The sequence below is a fragment of the Fundulus heteroclitus genome, chromosome 8 (assembly GCF_011125445.2).
Source record: "Fundulus heteroclitus isolate FHET01 chromosome 8, MU-UCD_Fhet_4.1, whole genome shotgun sequence".
NCBI classification, from domain to species: domain Eukaryota; kingdom Metazoa; phylum Chordata; class Actinopteri; order Cyprinodontiformes; family Fundulidae; genus Fundulus; species Fundulus heteroclitus.
Window position 1 is genome coordinate 1,010,503 of NC_046368.1, and position 18,909 is coordinate 1,029,411.

Below are 18,909 nucleotides of genomic sequence, written 5' to 3' on the forward strand. Positions count from 1 at the left end.
GCTTGTCTGTGAATCATGTCACTTAGATGCTGAACAGGCGACGGGTGGCTGTTGCCTGGCAGTTATCTAATCCCTGATCAAGCCAGCAGCATCCAGACAGTTCAGAAATTACTCTGAGGGGGAGGTTTACTTAGGAAATGAGTATATTTATGTATTTATGTCTTATTCAAGCCACAGGGACAAAGACCGTTGATTATAACACAGAGTAAAAGGATTTATGTGGAAACATAGGCATCCTATAAACATTTTATCCATGGCATTATTTGTGTGTTTAACAACAAAACACACAATAATTGTTTGATTCATGTTTTCAGCAGAGAGAAATCATGGTTATATAAAGAGATTGACAATAAAAGGCGGCATGATATCCTAGTGGTTCGAGCAGAGAGCTTTTATCCTGGGAGGGCTGCAAGTTCCCCAGTTTGAATCCAACAAAGTGCTACTCTGGGTCCTTCAGCAAGACTCTTAGCCCCAGATTTCCCACTGGGTGACACAAAGTAGCAGCCCACTGTTCCTTAAATGATGGGTTAAATGCTGAGGACAAATGCCATGCCATTTGCAATGGCAAATAAAGAGGATGGTTAATACATGACCTACTGCAGATTTGTTAGAAATGCCATTAAAGTTTTTGAAAGTTTAAATACAATGCATTATATAGTTTGTGGAAAACTGTAGATTTGTACAAGCATCCCTCAATCATCAGCAACTGTGATAAAATATGTGAAAACATAAATATATTAACTCTGAAGTAACTAAATTTTGCTTCAGAAAATGTAAAAAGAAATCCAATCTTTAACATGCTTACCATTGTTCATGTAAAGACATGTTTTTGTCGATACCGTCCATACAGAAACCTCCCGGTGTCTTTGCTGTTATTACTTTGTATATTTCTTTTTTTTGCCCGTACGAAAGAACCTACTCTTCTTCTGTAACATTTGGCAAGGTTCCCAGCCAAAAATCACACATGGGGCCTATAAAAGTAGGAAATGGGTTGAATAATGGATCACTTATGAGATTGTTCACGGGTCCCATGGGTTCGATGCAGGACAACTCTGGGCAAAAAGTGGGACCCATATGGGTTCTGGATGTGATCTACAATTTAACCTGATTGCTTCGGGACCCATTTGAGAAGAAGTGATACAGTTTTTCATATAGTACACCCACATGGGTCCCATTCAAAAAGCACTTTCTGAACTCACACCCACTTAGCAAAATCCATATCCCTTTATCCTCATTTAATGTAACTTCGGCTTGTCTTTCTTGATCAGTCTTGCGGAAATTTTCTAAACAAACAAGGCATGGTTCGATGGCACAGAGGCAGTGAGCTTAACCCATATACGGAGGTCTTAGTCCTCGATGAGGCTGACCCAGGTTCAATTCTGGCCTGAGGTCCATCCCCATTTCTCAAACCCCCTTTCCTGTCAGCCTACTTTGTAAGAAACCCAGAAAAAGAATATATATATATATATATATATATATATATATATATATATATATATATATATATATATATATATATATATATATATAACCTGCGGCATGATATAGATATATATATATATATATATATATATATATATATATATATATATATATATATATTCTTTTTCTGGGTTTCTTACAAAGTAGGCTGACAGGAAAGGGGGTTTGAGAAATGGGGATGGATATATATATATATATATATATATATATATATATATATATATATATATATATATATATATATATATATAAATAAAACATACAGAAAATTAATCATTCTTGACAGGGTCTTAAAAACTAAACGTATCATTATTGAGGTTTAATGTTTTTTTCTTAATGTAAACATTGATTGACAAAAAACAAACACATATCCATAGAGGTCACTGCACAACAAGCAGATATAATACAAGCATCAGCTCATATTAAACATCAGTCTTCTTCCAACTTCTTTATTTTCATGTTGCCTGATCGTCAACTAACACTTGGGTCATATACGGAGGAACAGCAAATAAGGATTTCCCCCCTTTAGAATCAGCTGCTATGTCAGAGAAATACATGTTCTGTTCTTCGCTGAAATTGTCTTCAAACTGTCGTGTTTGCACAGGATTAAGTGTGTCGCGGTGGTGAATTTTTTTTTCTTCATATCTGAACATATGTGTCATGACACCTCTGCTATATCTGTAGAGCAGCAACCATCTGTCTTTTTTATGGAGAGAGCTTGCACGTTTACAAAGGCAGTGCAGCCTCCTCTATCTTTGAGCTCAAAAACATCTGTTGCTTCCTCTCCGTATATGACTGATTCTACTGCATCCTGTGCACAACATGCCATGCATGGCTTCTCCGGCATCACTGAGACGGTGCCACTTTGCATTTTGTGTCCATTGGTTATGAAGCTGCTTGGTAGGGCATCTAAATTTGAAGTCCAGTGGCTTGAGGCTTGGTGCATGGCGTTGCACCTTGATTGATCAGCATCAGGATCCAGGATGTAGTTATTCACCACCGTGTCACACGTCGAACCCTCTTTACTCGTTTCCGACGTCCGTCGAATGCTGTTGCAGCGGACGTCTCTGCTGTCAGCACTCCCGGCCCCGATAGCATCACCGTCTTTCTGCCTCAGGATGTGCTTGTGAAAAATCCTGCGGAAAGTCTGCCTGAACTCCCTGATGCGGTAGGCGTAGATAAAGGGATTGACCACAGAGTTGGCATGGGAGAGGATGATGGCGATGTTCAACACCCAGATAGTTGGGCGCTCGCAGTTCGTGCACAGGTGGTTGAAGCAGTTGATGATGTGAACGGGAAGCCAGCAGAGAGCAAACAAGCCCACGATAATGGCCAGGGATTTGGCAGCGTGCACTTCCTTCTGCAGAAAAGAACGGGAAGAGTTCGAAGACGGCGCTCTTTGTCCGGGAAGAGGTGCGTGCGCGACCTTGACGCTCATCCGGCGGAGCTGCCGCCGAGCCACCATGAAGATGTTGATATAGATGACCAGCATGACCAAGAGAGGGGTCAGCACGAAGCCGAAGAAGTTAAAATAGATCATGTAGTCCAGGGGAACTACGCTCTCAAAAAGGCATTGGGTCATGCCTTCAGGGCAGCTGTTATTTTTTGTGCTGTGAATTGTGGAGTTCCACCCTGTGCACAAGAGGCAAAACAGATTTAATATGATTTTTTTCATTCACATCTACCAGATACAACTTCTTCAAACAGGAAAAAATAAATAAATCAGGTGTCAGGTAACAACACGTGGAGAAAAGAAAAATGCATCGTTCGGATTTCAGTATGAATCAGATTTCCCCTGTAACTGTCTGAACCACTTAGCAACAAAACTGAAAAAGATAAAAACTGAAGGAAAAAAAAAACTAGGATGAATACTTTTAACTTCCCCAATTTTTCCTGATTTGATCTAGTTTTTCCTCGATACTCCAACAAACAATATAAATCAGAGTAAAATTATCCTTCTTGTTAACGTTATTATAAAGGAATAAATTAAGAATTTGCTGAAGTATTTAGTCACTGGAAATAACTGTAAACCACAAGTTCCTATTAACCCACATTTTATTTCAGTATTCAGCCTTTTTGCTCATAAAACACAAAATTAGCCAAGCAGTGTCTCAAAAGTAAAGAAAATACAAAATCTGGAGGAAGAGCAGTAATTCTCAAATGTTTTTTTTTTTTTTTTTTTTTTTTTGCTTTGTTTGTAAAGTTTTTAATTGATTGGATTTGGTGTTATTTTAATATACTGCTCAAAAAATAAAGGGAACACTAAAATAACACATCCTAGATCTGAATGAATGAAATATTCTTATTAAATACTTTGTTATTTACATAGTTGAATGTGCTGACAACAACATCATACAAAATGATCAATGAAATCAAATTTATCAACCCTGGAGGTCTGGATTTGGAGCCACAGTCAAAATGAAAGTGGAAAAACACACTGCAGGTGGATCCAACTTTGATGTAATGTCCTTAAAACTAGTCAAAATGAGGCTCAGTAGCGTGTGTGGCCTGCAAGGGCCTGTATGACCTCCCTACAACGCCTGGGCGTGCTCCTGATGAGGTGGCGAATGGTCTCCTGAAGGATCTCCTCCCAGACCTGGACTAACGCATCCTCCAACTCCTGGACAGTCTGTGGTGAGACATGATGTGCCAGATGTGCTCAGTGGGATTTAGGTCTGGGGAACGGGCGGGCCGGTCCATTGCATAAACGCCTCAGTCTTGCAGGAACTGCTGACACACTCCAGCCACATGAGGTCTAGCATTGTCTTGCATTAGGAGGAACCCAGAGCCAGCCGCACCAGCATATGGTCTCAGAATGGGTCTGAGGGTCTCATCTCTGTACCTAATGGCAGTTCGACTACCTCTGGCGAGCACATGGAGGGCTGTGTGGCCCCCAAAGAAATGCCACCCCACACCATGACTGACCCACTGCAGAACCGGTCAAACTGGAGGATGTTTCAGGCAGCAGAACGTTCTCCATGTCACATCACGTCAGTCACATGTGCTCAGTGTGAACCTGCTTTCATCTGTGAAGAGCACAGGGCGCCAGTGGCGAATTTGGTGTTCTCTGCCAAACATCCTGCACGGTGTTGGGCTGTAAGCATTACCCCCACCTGTGGACGTTGGACCCTCATCCCACCCTCATGGAGTCTGTTTCTGATCATTTGAGCAGACATATGCACATTTGTGGCCTGCTGGAGGTCATTCTGCAGGGCTCTGGCAGTGCTCCTCCTGTTCCTCCTCGCAAAAAGGCAGATGTACCAGTCCTGCTGCAGGGTTGTTGCCCTCCTACAGCCTCCTTTACGTGTCCTGATGTACTGTTCTTTCTCCTGGTAGCGCCTCCATGCTCTGGACACGACACTGACAGACTCAGCTAACCTTCTTGCCACAGCTCGCATTGATGTGCCATCCTGGATGAGCTGCACTACCTGAGCCTCTTGTGTGGGTTGTAGACTCCGTCTCATGCTGCCACTAGAGTGAAAGCACCGCCAGCATTCATAAGTGACCAAAATATCAGCCAGAAAGCAGAGGAAGTGAGAAGTGGTCTGTGGTCACCACCTGTAGAACCTATCCTTTATGGGAGGGGGGGGGGGGGGTGTCTTGCTAATTGCCTCTAGTTTCAGCCTGGTGTCTATTCCAATTGCACAACAGCAGGTGAAACTGATTGTCAATCAATGTTTCTTCTTGAGTGGACATTGGAGTTACATTGTGTTGTTTAAATGTTCCCTTTATTTTTATTTCTTTTTTGAGCAGTTATTGAATTATTAACTGGGTTTGTTTGGTTCTTGTCTTTTTTAAAGAAAACTCTCCTGACATTGAATTAAAAAACAAAAAAACACTTTATTCAAATTCAAACTAATGTTACATCGTTTCTGTTTCCTGTTTTGTTATTTTCTTGTGGGGATAAAACAGGCTATTTTGCAAAATTTTGGCAACTGTAGACTTGAAATACCATCTACTAAATGTCTTTTGTATTTCCACTGACATATCTTGTCTGCATTCTGGATGAAGCTTAGATGTTGACTGGTAAACCTCAGAAATAAATGTGCATATATTTTCTGAGAAACGGATAATAAGCTGACTTATAATATACATTTTTGTGTCGGCCTTGTCCCGCCCATGGCCTCTGACTTTCTCATATCCTGGTGCTGTTTGGAGTTTTACATTTTAAGACCCACTGTCCAAATGCTCATTGGAAAGTCGCAGGGATCCATGTCAGGACCAGTAACCGAAGTCAATATAAGATTAAATACATTTTTTAGACTTTATACCCAGTTAGTATTGGTGGAAGCCATGCTGAATGCGTTGCCACCCAAGGGAAAGGGGGGATTCAGTATTCGTTATGACATACATTTCAAAAAAATTATTTTAATAACAGAAGAGACTGGAGTTTGGCTTTAAACATATGAGTTACATCACAAATATTGGCTAAATTTCATCTCTCACCCGTGTTCCAGCCAATCATGGGTGTCAGGCCGATCCCGGCTGACAGAGTCCAGCATAGGGCTATAATGCACTTTGCCCTCTGCCCTGTTACCAGACTGTTGTACCTGAAAGGTTGAACAGAGCACAAAGATACATTATAGAGCAGGAAGCTTTGTTTAAGCTCTTTGTGATTACATCAGTCCGAAGAAAAGTCAATATTTGCTAATATTTACTAGCTGTGCACTTAAATCTAACCACATCATTTATTTATTAAGACAAATTGAAGGTTTCTTAAAAGAGCCTCAAAGTAATCAGTACACATTTACTTTTATGGCCTGCCTTTCCTACTTATGGGTTGGCTGATTAAACACATCACAATCATAAGCCATGAAACTTTGTTGAAATCCAGTTTGTTTTTCATTTTCTTTAGAACAAATGACTTACTTACCTTTTCATATTCTGCCTTTTATAAGAATACCGTAATACATCCTAAATATTAAAATGTTGCATAAATCAGTGAAGGTTTTAGAAGTCTATTATTGCTGTTTTTGTGCCTTTCTCAATCTGAGGTTGTTCCGATGCCAAAAACTACTTGAAATGCCCTTATTTGCATGTCTACTAAAAAAAAGCTTTCATGAATCTCAATCTTTAAAGAATTTCTGTTTAGTGTAGAATCATCAATTTCCGTTTTGACCTCTTCAGTATTTTTTATTTCTTTTTTATCTATAAATGATTAAATCCACACTCCACAAAAACATTGCTCAGAGTAGGAATCTTCTGGATAGGACGGCCATGTTTTGTTGCCTGGAAATTTAGAAAACAAAATTATTAATAGAAAAGTTATTTGAGGCATAACTGACACAGACCTTTTTATCCCCCGCTGATGATCTTGTTGCCCCCAGAGAGAATGCAAATCAGGAGGTGAGTCATATTACCCATATATCAAAAAACAGATATACCCACACAGACACTTGATTTCAAGCTGGGTTTTGAAAATTAAAATGTTTATACCCTTTAGTCTTTCTTTTACAATAAATTCTGGGGGTAAGTTTTGTTCCTCAGGAAATCACTACATTTTTGCTAAAACTTCAAACCTTTTCTTGGAACTACGTATATTAAATATGAGCAAACGTAGCTAGAATAATGAAATAAACACGAATAGCCAGTACTCTTTGAGGCCTTAGTTCAGATACTCGTAATTGTGACAGGGTTTTTGACGGAGATTCAGTGTGGGTAGGTTGGCAGGCTTGTGGCACCAGCATTAGCACTAAGAACACAGTGAAACCATTATGCAACTGCTTATGCAAATGGATCACCTGTTGTGGCTTACACGGCGAGACTTCCTTAACAGGAAAGAGCGGCGGTTACTAACCAACTACTAACTCAATGTTCTGTAGCAACACTCGTCTTAGAAACAAGGAAACTTGTATCGTTTAATCTCTATTGATCCATAAGTGTGCTAAAGGTGAGACTTTTCAGCAACCTAACATGCCCTCAAAGCAGACAAATTTACTTTGTCTTGCATGGATGAATAAATGCTGATCTGTACAGATGTGGCTTTTTTTTTTTTTTTTTCTTTAAGACATCTGTGCAGTTAGGCGCTGGTTTATTGCCTCACTTGAACGGCATGTGTTGGAAGCACACCTGAGAGGGTTCTTGATCGCAATGTAGCGGTCCACAGCGATGGCCAGCAGACTGAAGATTGAGCTCTGTGTGAGCACGAGGAGAAAGCAGGCGATGAACAGGCAGCCGTAAAATTCGGCACAGAAACCCACACTAGACACAGACGAAAGGGAACCGTTACAAAAAAAGGCAGCTGTGACAACAATTAGCAGAAATCATCAGTGGGTTGTGTCTCATCCTGTAATGTAATATTTCAGTGGTACAACATTAACCCTAGCCCAAAATTAGATAACAACAAGGAAATGATACCTAATCGTAATAGCGAAGGGAATTGCCAGCAGCCCCACAGCGATATCAGCAACCGCTAGAGAGACAACAAAGAAGTTGGTGATGCTCTGCAGGTTGGAGTTCAGGCAGACGGACCAGCAGACCAGGATGTTCCCAGCCACAGCCAGGATAGCAATCAGCAGCTCCAAGCCAATATAAACCACCTGGTAGTGTTTCAGCATGGTTGTTTTTGTTTCCTCTTTTTTTTTTTTCTTTTTTTTTTGCTTCCTTTGTACTTTCATCCCATTCAGTCAGCTCCTCGTCTTGTTTTCAGACACAATATTTGCTCGCCGAACCGCATGGTTTGGCTTGGGACAAAAGGAATTGTGTCACATCGAGAGTGAGGCAAAGAGGGAAGTTCCCAGCACGGGCTTGCATCAAGGCACATGCGACGCCGGATTTCGCTCGCACCTTTTACCGTCACGGCGGCGGCGGCGGCCCTGGGGCTGTCAGTGTTCCTCTTTTTTCAAGTTGTCGTCACTGAACACTTTTAGAAAAGGACGCAAAACGATGAGGACGAAGCATCTGAGGGGGCTGCCGACGTACAGCAGCAGTCTGGAGAGGGGGGAAAAAGAGAGAGAACATAGTGTCAGTGTTTTTGGCTTGGATGAACTGATTGCACAGTTCTAAATGGACATGCATTGTACATGCGCACGCGCATCAAAAAGGCCATCCATCACTGCACGACAAGGGAACAGGGTCAAATCAGACGGGGCAACAAGGGGCTTTTTATTTGGGAACGGTTTCCCAAAATCCTTTTATCTTATCGTTTGAGATACTGACATACTTTCCACCAAAACCCCCAGATAATGACAAAAATAGCTCAAACACTAATTGAACTGTATAGTCAAATGAAAACTCTGTGGAGCTATTCTTTTTTTTTTATATAGGAATCCCTGCATACTGCAAGCTGATTAGTCCTGTAACGACGTCGGGAAAACATTTGTAACAATGGACCCCAGACAACTGCGCTAAATGGGGCAAGTTACACAGTTAAACGGCAGAAGTGAAGAAAACAAAAGAGTATGGCTTGCCTTTCCATTGAGCCCCCTTTCCTCTAATACCCCTTCGCAAACTCCAACTACATTCAGAAGTCACCTAGAGTCCCCCTGTGTATAACTTAATTTCACTATAACGTAGCAACTGTTTTGTGAAAAGGCTCAAACATCGTCATGAAGACCAGGAAAGCAAGCAGACAGATCAGGGCTATAGCTGTGAGGAAATTTAAACCCGGATTAGGTTCTAAAAAATTTGCCTTTGAACACAGAGGACTGTTCAATCCATCGTCTAAAAATGGCACAATGTCACCCGTATCAAGACAAGGTCGCCAACGTGAACTGAAAGGCGAGAAGGACATAAATCAGAGAAGAGGCCCATGGTTCTCTGGAGGGGCTGCCGAGCTCCACAGCTCAGGTGAAAGAGTCTGCTGACGGCCCAATTGCTTAGTTCTGCACTTTACATCGGGAAGAGAGGCAAGAATAAAGCCATTGTTGAAGGAACGTTAGGGCATTTAGTTCAGCTTTAAACTGGCCAAAGGTCATGTAGGAGCCACAGCAAACACGTGGAAGAATGTCATCAAGAGGCTATTGGCCTACATGATAAATGTGCAGGAAAACTAACACTGTGCGTCCACCAAAACACGGCATGCCAAACTGGGCGGTGGCCAAACCATCTTGTGGGGATGCTTATTTTGAGGCAGGGACGGGGATTTTTTTCCAGAGCTGACCCAATCTGTTATAGGCAACAAAATTCTAGAGACTAAAGGTGGTTGTTGCAGTAAAAAAATAAATACCGCCATGAGTAGCTAAAGGGTTTGGCTAAAATTTCTGTTCATTCCAAGGTGTAACAATTAATTTTCCTCATTTCAACATAGAGCTGGTAAGGAGACTAGCAGCATGGATCAGAGGGTTGAATTTAATGAGGACTCACTTTACTCAAAAAAAAAAAAAACATCCTGTAAGATCTTTAAAAATTAACTAAAGAAATTCTTAAGCATGTCAGTTATCAAGGCACACAAGATCAAAATTCCAGTTTAAGGCTTGGAGTAGTTTTTCTTTCTTTTGTCACTTTTCTTGGGCCATTGAGTTTCTATTTCTTTTAAACATTGACAGAAGCACAGGCGAATGTGCCATTGATCAGGAGTCGCGGGATAGATTGGGAAGTTTTGTTATTCTGATCAGCAAAGGGGTGACCTATGCAACAAAGGTTAAAATCTGGAAAAACAAAGCATTACTTCTACAGGTCCCTGATTGCTCAGAGGGTCACAGGTACATCTGTGGGTCATTTGTTCACTTTCGACAAATTGTGTTTGCATTGCCCTTTTTTTTTCTAAGTTTCACATCTATTTGCATAGAGAAGAAATTTTGCATTAAATATTAGGCAAGAAACAAGGAGAAAAACACATATCAACAATTAATAAACTAACCCTTAATCAGAATATTCCCCAACAAAAGATGAAAACTCCTAACACAGCAGAAAGAAGACATTGCAAGTTCACATTTGGAAAACATTCAAAACCGAAAAAACAAACAGCAGCTCTGGGGAAGACAGCTAACAAACAGAACAAAGGAAACTCACAAAATGAAACCTTGTTTAACACGGTGTTAGTTGCATTGTGGTGTCAATGAACCGAAGACAACGGGGGTTTATTAATAGTTTCTGAGCAGCTCAAGCAACAGAGTAAATGCACGGAGGGTGTAAAGCTGCAAATTGTGCATTCTCACACTTCCACAACAGTGCTTGACTTATAGCAAAAGACTTTTCCACTTTTCCACAGACAAATATTCGTAGCTTGCCGAGTTGTTCCCCTGTCCTCAGCAGAGCTGCAGGAAGACATGGAAAAACATGGAAGACCTACACCAGCATCAACAGGAGAAACTAATCCTTCAGTGGCATCTGACAGTTTGATATTGAGGGGAGTCTTTAAATTATCTAATGTATCATATCCCTGTTTTCATTCACTTATTTAATAATGAGCACTAAACATGCTTTAGTGTATTAAATACATTTATGTATGTATTTATTGGACCATGAGTTCGGAATAATATCTATCTATCTATCTATCTATCTATCTATCTATCTATCTATCTATCTATCTATCTATCTATCTATCTATCTATCTATCTATCTAAACATTTAAAAGATGATGGCATTTTGAGTTTGAAACTTCTGTCTTTCTGCTGTGGTGTTAAACCAGTCTGTTTAAAAGTCCACTCAAACGTTCCACCTATTCTTTGGAGCAAACAACTAAATGTGAATGTGTGCTGCACCGGGGAAAGTTATACTTATAATGACATCTTTGGTGATTGAGTTATACGCAGTGTTAAGGTAGACTGAAAACACCAGTCATTCAATCACACAAATAAATGTACTGTTTGAGCTAAAAGATGTAAGTCAGGTTTCAGTTCAGTTAGATGTAGCTGTGCGGAATCTCTGGTGAGTGATACCAAAACCACAGAGTTATCAGGGACTGATTCTAGACATTCTTCTTCAAATATACCCTTAAAATAGTAGATGTAATAGGATTTTATGATTAGATTTGTGCTGTTTCCACAGCATTTCTTAATGGGGGAAGCCAAGTGTGCATGCTCAGTATGAGGGATTGCTGCAAAGGCATCAGCAATGCAGGGGGAGTGAATGCTGCTTGTCAAGACTCGACGCAATCCGCTGGGTTTCCTTAGATAGGAAACTTTTCAACCAATCTGTCTGGATGATGTGATTGAATTTGACTTTGTAAAGTGCCATGAGATGACATGTGTTGTGAATATAAATAAAAATATAATTGAACTGAAGAAAGCAGTAAATTTGATTTGTATAAAAAAGCAGTTAAAAAAGCGACAGTAATATAAAGACATAACAGAAAATATAAAAAACAGCATGCATGCAACATCACACAGCATAAATCAACTGTAGTTAAAAGCCCGTCTGAATAAATGAGTTTTTAACTGTCTCTTAAAAGACTCAACAGAATCAAGTCAGTGCAAATATGGAGGCAACCCATTTAACAATCAGGGGGCCACCGCGCTAAAGGATTTATCCCTTCTTGTTTTAACATGTGTTCGTGGAACCGTTAATAGCCTTTGACTGGAAGTTCTCAGACTGCGAGATGCGTTCGGCTCTAGAGGGTCAGAGATGCAGCCTGGGGCTTGACCACACAGGGCTCTAAAAGTAAATACTAACATTTTTAAATTAATTCCAAAATGTATGAGAATCCAACAGGAAAATCAGGAAGTTTTTTTTTTTTTTTTGCGTTGGTCAAAACCCTTGCAGCAGCATTTTGGTCAGGATGTTTCCTATTCAACCCCCACCTGTTGCTGATCAAGATTGATTAATATAAAAGCATTAATAATCATCCCTATTTCAGCATTTCTCATCAGAGTATAAAACTTAGAAACACTTCTTAGTGAAAAAAAATATTTTGGATTATTCCTGAGAAATGGCACTTCAATGTCATGGCAGAATTAAAAATAATGCCAAGGTTTGTGAGGTTTAGTCTGACAGATGGCCTACACACCAAGATATAGCTTGATTTCAATTATTTGTTTCTCGGGGGCAATAATTATGGGTTCAGTCTTATCAGAATTCACCTGCAAGTGGTTTTCGCAGACCTTACCGTTGGATACTACAAAAAAGTCTGTTAAGGAGTTAAGGAGAGCAACTTTAAATATTAATTTGGCTGAAAAGAACAGTAGTGTGGAATATCGTATTTGCTGTCCCCCCATAAGGATTGTGGCAAACTTAGCCATACATTTTTGGTTTTCTTTAAAAAAAACTTTATGTTTTTGTTACTCTTCCAGAAAGGCCAGTTTTGAGAAGTGTATGGCTTATAGTTGTCCTATTAACTGAATGTTCCACCTGAGCTGAGGATCTTTGCAAGTCCTCCAGAGTAACCATAATGCTCTATTGGGGTTTCTTTACTATTTGGGGGGCTTCTGAAGGCAGCTGGTTGCCCTGGATTTTATGAAGTGGTATCAGAGTAAAGAGGGCTGGATATGTGCAATGCTATTCAGATTGACATTTGTAAAAAAAAAAAAATAAATAAATAAAAGAAAGAAAGAAAGAAAGAAAAAAAAGAAAGAAGAAGAAAGAACCCCATAAATAATCTAGCTCCACTTCACAATTACATATATATCGTTATTTCTTAGTCTATTGCATAAAACCCCAAATTTATGGTTGGAATGTGAAATGTTTCAAGGGGTACTAGGACTAAATCCTGCAGTGTAAGTATGTAAGTAAGCCTTGTTAAAATCAATCAGAAAGAACTTAAAAAGAAGAGACCGGTGTGATCATCCAATTTCCCAAACCCAGGTTACCAATCTTTGGGATCTGGGGGAATCCTGCCTAATCCTCAAACAGCGGAAAACAAGAGCCCACCCATAAACTACATAATATTTATTTTTTTATGTTTTCTTTCATCAAATGAGAGCTCCTGATGTTTTTGCTCACTGGTGAATGATCTAACACCAGGAAGTAAAACAAGAATGTGGGCGTGCAAAAAAAAAAAAAAAAAAAAAAAAACCCACTGAAAACAGAAGTCTGCACAGATGACTTTCATTTTAAAGTGTTCTCATTCGGATATTTTTAAACATTTAGTTCACACTTCATTAAACATACCCCTCTGAGCCACATGCAACCATGCAGCTCTACCAACAGTAATCCTGATACGCACTCTGTTCTAGTCAAGCAAAGTCCAACTTTTCCTCTGTTGCTTTGGCTGTTGAGGAATCCAGACACTGGGATTTATCCAGTTGCAGTAAAAGACCTCATAAGATTGCAACAGATTAGCAGCGTGCAAATCCTCTAAAGCACGGCGGAAAGCAAACACGTTTGAGTTACAGTGGGGGGTTTTCCCCCCAGTACAACAAAATATGATTTTCCAGTTGTTTTACTTAAATAAAAAAGAGAAAGAAAGAAAGAAAGAAAGAAAGAAAGAAAGAAAGAAAGAAAGAAAGAAAGAAAGAAAGAAAGAACCACGGCTAATCAGTTTGATGCTGCATAGAGGAAGGGGTGATAAGAAAATGCACATCCTGCTGGAAAGGATCTGTCACTGCCCTGCCAATCAATGCATGAGCTCCAACAAAGTCCAAGGAAAGCAAGAGTTAGAAACAAAATGCTAATTTTCAACAACTAATTATATATTTTTTATTGATTTGATTAATTTCAAAAGCTGTTTTGAGAAGGAAAACAACATAAATCAGGCTACAGTGCTCCTTTGTTTTTCTTTTTTTTTTCAAGCTTCTTAGACATTACCAGCTCAGCACACTGATACGTTAGTTTTACCCCAAAAGTTTCGTGTTATGATCACAGCGTTATTTGACATAAAGCATTTATCTTTAACCCATTCCAGAAAACATCTCGCTTCCATTGTAGACTAGGTATCCAGTTCACGTATAGTTCTGGTTTTACAGTGCAATATTTGTGTTTTATACAATTAAGGATCTCATACGACCTATTATCCGACGCGTTTTGAGTTTCCCCCCTTCCTTACCTCAAGGGCCGGGTTGATCTCTCTGTTGGCTGGCTTTCACATTCACCTGAAACATCAAACAAGGAGCTGAAAACCGAAATCCAGGAGGAGCGGAGAGATGATAAAACCTGTTGAGATCACATCGAAGGCGCTGGCCGTGATGCTGCGCACCGACGCGACCCAACAGGAAAACGAAGAGCGGCCGTGTGCGCGTGTGCGTGCGTGCGTGTGTGTTTTCCCCGAAATCGCTGCTACGGTGAGGTCGCAAAGTTGCAGCTGCAGCGTGGAGACCCGCCCACCCCAGACGGCACATAACGCGTTAAATACGCAAGCAAATGCTTTGAGTTGCCTTTGGTTTGTTTCAGTCAGAAAAAAGGCGACGCGCAGAAGCAGAAGATGTAACTTCGGCACAGAGTCCTCCAAAGTGATGGAAAACCCGCGGTGGTGGTGTCTGAGTGCGACACACTGAGACCAAAGGGCTCCGCAAACCACAGCGGAAGGTGAGAACGGTGAAACAGAAAGAGGGTGAAGCTATGATTTTTTTTCTCACAAGAAAAGTAAATGTAAAGCAAGCATTCAGTCATGTGAGGGGAAGGAAAAAAATCCCTCCATTAATGTTCAGTTCTTTTAGAAATGTTTTCATATAAGAATGTCTGATCTAAATTTTCATCAGGCTTAATTACAGCTAATCACAACAAAAATCTTGCTTTAATAATGAAATGAAGGGTATCAAAAATAAATGTGTTTTCTAGCAGGGGGAAAAAAGCTAGGACACCCTACCCCACTTTAGCTGGAGCTTTCCCGTTGGCTGAGATGCTTTATACAGCCATACACTGTGGCTCCACTAGTGAAAGTCACTAGTGGAGTTACTTCTTCTTGCATGTCATGTCACAAGGTCCAGTTCTGCCTCAGCTTTAGTGTTTCACAGATGGTCTCACAATTTCTTTGAATCGTTCTCTGATGCATGATAGAATTAATGATGGATATAACAATTCTGAGCTGGTCAGGCCCCCCCAGTAGCAAAGCTTCTCCAAACCATGACACCTCCACCTCCATGCTTGGCAGTTGGTGTGAGGGTATTTTCCTGGAAAGCTGTATTTGGCTTGGACCAAAAACGTCCGCATTTCTAACCCTTCCAAACAATTCAGTTTAGGCCAGTCTGTCCGAAGAAAATAATTTCAGCAGTCTGTGCCAATGTTGTCTCTGTTTTAGTCTGGCCTTTGTGTTTATCTTCAAGAGCAAAGGTTCCTTCCTTGCAGTAGATGCAGTAGAAGTAGTAGGCTATTTTTGGTCAATCTTTGAAAATTTGTGCAAGATCATGTTTTAGTTATACATGTCTTTACTGTTTTTTTCTCTTCCTCTGTTTACTCCCCACGTTAAGATGCCAAAATTTGGATCTTTAATTACTGAGTTCCAGTGATTTTAGTCTGGCAACTGCTGAAGTGGGATTAGGTAGCCATGGTTGGACGTCAGCACCCGACATAGAATGGATGTGAAACAGAACAGTTCTTGAAAGTGAGTTTTAACAGATACAGTAAAAACACACAATCTGAACCCTTAAATGTTGCTTTTTTTTAACTAAATTCAGTTCAATTTTATTTATATAGCGCCAATTCACAAGGCACTTTACAAATTCAATTCAATCAAATCTTACAGACCGATTGACCAAAAAGTTTCCAAGGAATTCCAGTAGATTGCATAGAGGGTATGACCAGCAGCATTTACTCCTCCTGAAAGAGCGTAGAGCCACTGTGGGCAGTCGTCTGCATTGTCGTTTGCTTTGCAGCAATCCCTGATACTGAGCATGCATGAAGCGACAGTGGAGAGGAAAACCCCACTTTAACAGGAAGAAACCTCCAGCATAAGCAGGCTCAGTGTGAACTGCCGTCTGCCACAAATGACTGGGAGTTTGGGAAGAGAGAGCAGAGACACAAAAGAACACAGAAGAACTGATCCAGGAATACTTTCTATGTTAGAAAGGGTAATGGCAGATGATCCACCGATAGTAGTGGGTATGTTCCGCCACAAGGGGGGAGTAAGGAACGGTAAGGAGACGAGGAGTTCACAAACATTGATTTTATAATTTTAATTTATCACAAAAAGTTATTTTTTGTGGTAAAAGAGTATACCATCAAACTTCTGTACAGTCTGTTAATCAGGATTAGGAGCCAATTTTAATTTTGCTCAGACTTGACAGGAATGGCAGAGACCCGCTGACAGGTTGGCCTCGCTGTAGCGATCAGCCCCACTGCAGCTGCATGTAGTTGGCCAGACCGTCTGTGATTTCCCCCAGAATGGATCTGTTCATTGCGATTGAAAAGTTCCTATACAGCGTAAGTTAGTGGGGGACATCTGCACATAACAGATATCAAATGTGAAAATCTTGGCTGGATGTTTTTGGCGTTAAATATGAACTGTTTCGCCACTCTGCCTGTGTGTGTGTGTGCGCACACGTGGAGCAGGGTCTCTTTCCACAGCAGAGAAACAGGAGGAGACCTTCTCGCCACATATAGCCTTTAACCTACATAAAAATAATTTTGCTGTGATCAAAAGTTCACAATTCTGTACCTAAAAAACGTCCTCGTCGTTCTCGCCGTGGCTACATTAAAATTATACTCATAAAACTCTAAAGATCAGTCTCGTCTATGCTCCACTTCTGTCTCACACCCCACACAACTGTGGTCCCTGCGCTGGGCAGGCAGAAAGAAGCTGTGCTTTATTTTTATTTATTTATACCAACAGGAGTAGAATAGAGTGGAGCCTGGCGGTGAGAAGTAGGGTTAGAGCTAGTCTTAAAGAGGCCTAAGGAGATGGCCTTCTTGCCGCCCCCCATAGACCAGAGAGAGGTACTGCAGTTTTCCTCACAACGTCCCATACGTCATTGGGGCTGTTTTAGAGCAATGGTCCCCAGCAAATGGGATACCCCACGAATACCCCAGGAAATCAAGACTGGGGCTTTGAATCCTGGGGCTTTTAATGGAAAAGAGGCTCTTGACTCCATCCTGCCACCCAGGTGGTTTGACAATTCCCAACTTAAAGCATGTGACTTACACACTTCTCAAGCTGGCCTCATTGTTAAACTCTCTGTGTCAGGCACTCAAGTAATCTCCAATACAGCCCCCTCAGAAGCAACTTCTAAACATTTCTAACATGGAGGTGTTCTTCAAAACTCCAGTCTGGTCAATGACTATCTGCAGCATTAAGGATCATTTAACAGGGGTCTCTTTTGATCCTGGATCCCTCCCATCCTACAGACTTTAAAATATGCATCAAGAAATTTTAAGCCATGTATTTCTCAAAGCCATTGATACTTCCTTTAATTCAGTGTAACACACTGATGAGCAAATCAACTGAAGTCTTAACCTTTAACTAAACTAAAAGGTTGTAAAACTAAACAATGCACATATATGTACACCTTGTTGGCGTTCTATATAACAAAAACCACAGGATCCATTATTGGCCTTGCATCTTAGATACCAACTTATGAAATGAAATAACATCGAGGAATACTTTATGTAACGCGTAGAGATAGATAGGTAAAAAAAACATACTTGAGCCACACAGGGTGTTTCGCTTAAAAGGTTTATTAACAATAACCAATGATGTCCTGGTGCAGACAGACACAAACAATTCTGGGTAAGCACTCACTGGCAACTCTGGGCAGGATCTATGGGGTGCTTGCTGATAGATCCAAAGGGCCTGACAAGGATTGTGGTCATTATAACAGTCCAGGTCAGTGTCCAGGAAAGAAGAAACCAATGGTGTCCAAAGGAGGGCAAGGTGAGACAAGGGAATCCAAAAAATCCAGAACTTGGTCAAAAACGAGCCAGGACAGGCAAAGAATGCTGGACATCTACTCACTCAAAGGTATTCAATAATCTGGCACCCTAAGGCTGTGGATGCCCAGTACATAAAGGCAGGTAACTAGGTGAATGGAAGCTGCTTGACTGCCGCTGCTGCAGGAGGATGGATCACAGGTGCAGCAGATCACATTAATTTCAAGGTGCAGGAGGAAAGTGAGGGAGCAGAAAGACAGGTGGACCAGAATCATAATATTTTATGTGTGAAACTTTCCAAGTATTGGCTTATGCTTCCATCCCAGCCTTTCGTTTGGGTCAAGGTCTGAACTATGACCGGGATATTGCTTCATCTTGATTAATTTTTTTGCCAGTAATTTTATTGTGGATGTGCTCCTGTGTTGGGAATAATCACCCTTTTGTATGATTCTTTCATATGTTCAATTAAACATTAGATATCTGGAGATTTGAGTTTATGACATTACACCAGCCCTCCACTACCATGCTCTGGAGTTGGTTTGGAATTTTTTTTTTAGAGATTACGCTCGGTTTTAGCCAAAACCTCTTCAAAGTGGTCCTGATTTCTTTAAACGACATTGATGCACAAGTCTTGTTTGTTGACCTCTATCTAGAGACTTTGTCAATTGTCATCTTTTTCGTTTTTCCCTGAATCATCTTTCTTTTAACTTTTTGTTTGAAACGGGAATATCATATGTGGTAAAATGTTGCAATATATCCACAAAGTAATCACAATTGCAATGACCCTGTTACTCACCATTTAGATTTTTA

At 40.6% G+C, this 18,909-nt stretch overlaps 1 protein-coding gene across 1 annotated transcript; it reads right to left on the minus strand.

Annotated features, from left to right (window-relative positions):
- Positions 1-1,772: 1,772 nt before the first annotated feature.
- On the minus strand, positions 1,773-8,411 carry LOC118563870 (adenosine receptor A2a-like). The gene is made up of 4 exons (XM_036139819.1): positions 7,840-8,411; positions 7,552-7,683; positions 5,929-6,032; positions 1,773-3,114 (listed from the first exon to the last, which is right to left on the minus strand). The coding sequence occupies exons 1-4, from the start codon at positions 8,097-8,099 to the stop codon at positions 2,141-2,143; spliced, it is 1,470 nt and encodes a 489-aa protein (XP_035995712.1). The 5' UTR covers positions 8,100-8,411; the 3' UTR covers positions 1,773-2,140.
- Between the last annotated feature and the right edge of the window lie 10,498 nt (positions 8,412-18,909).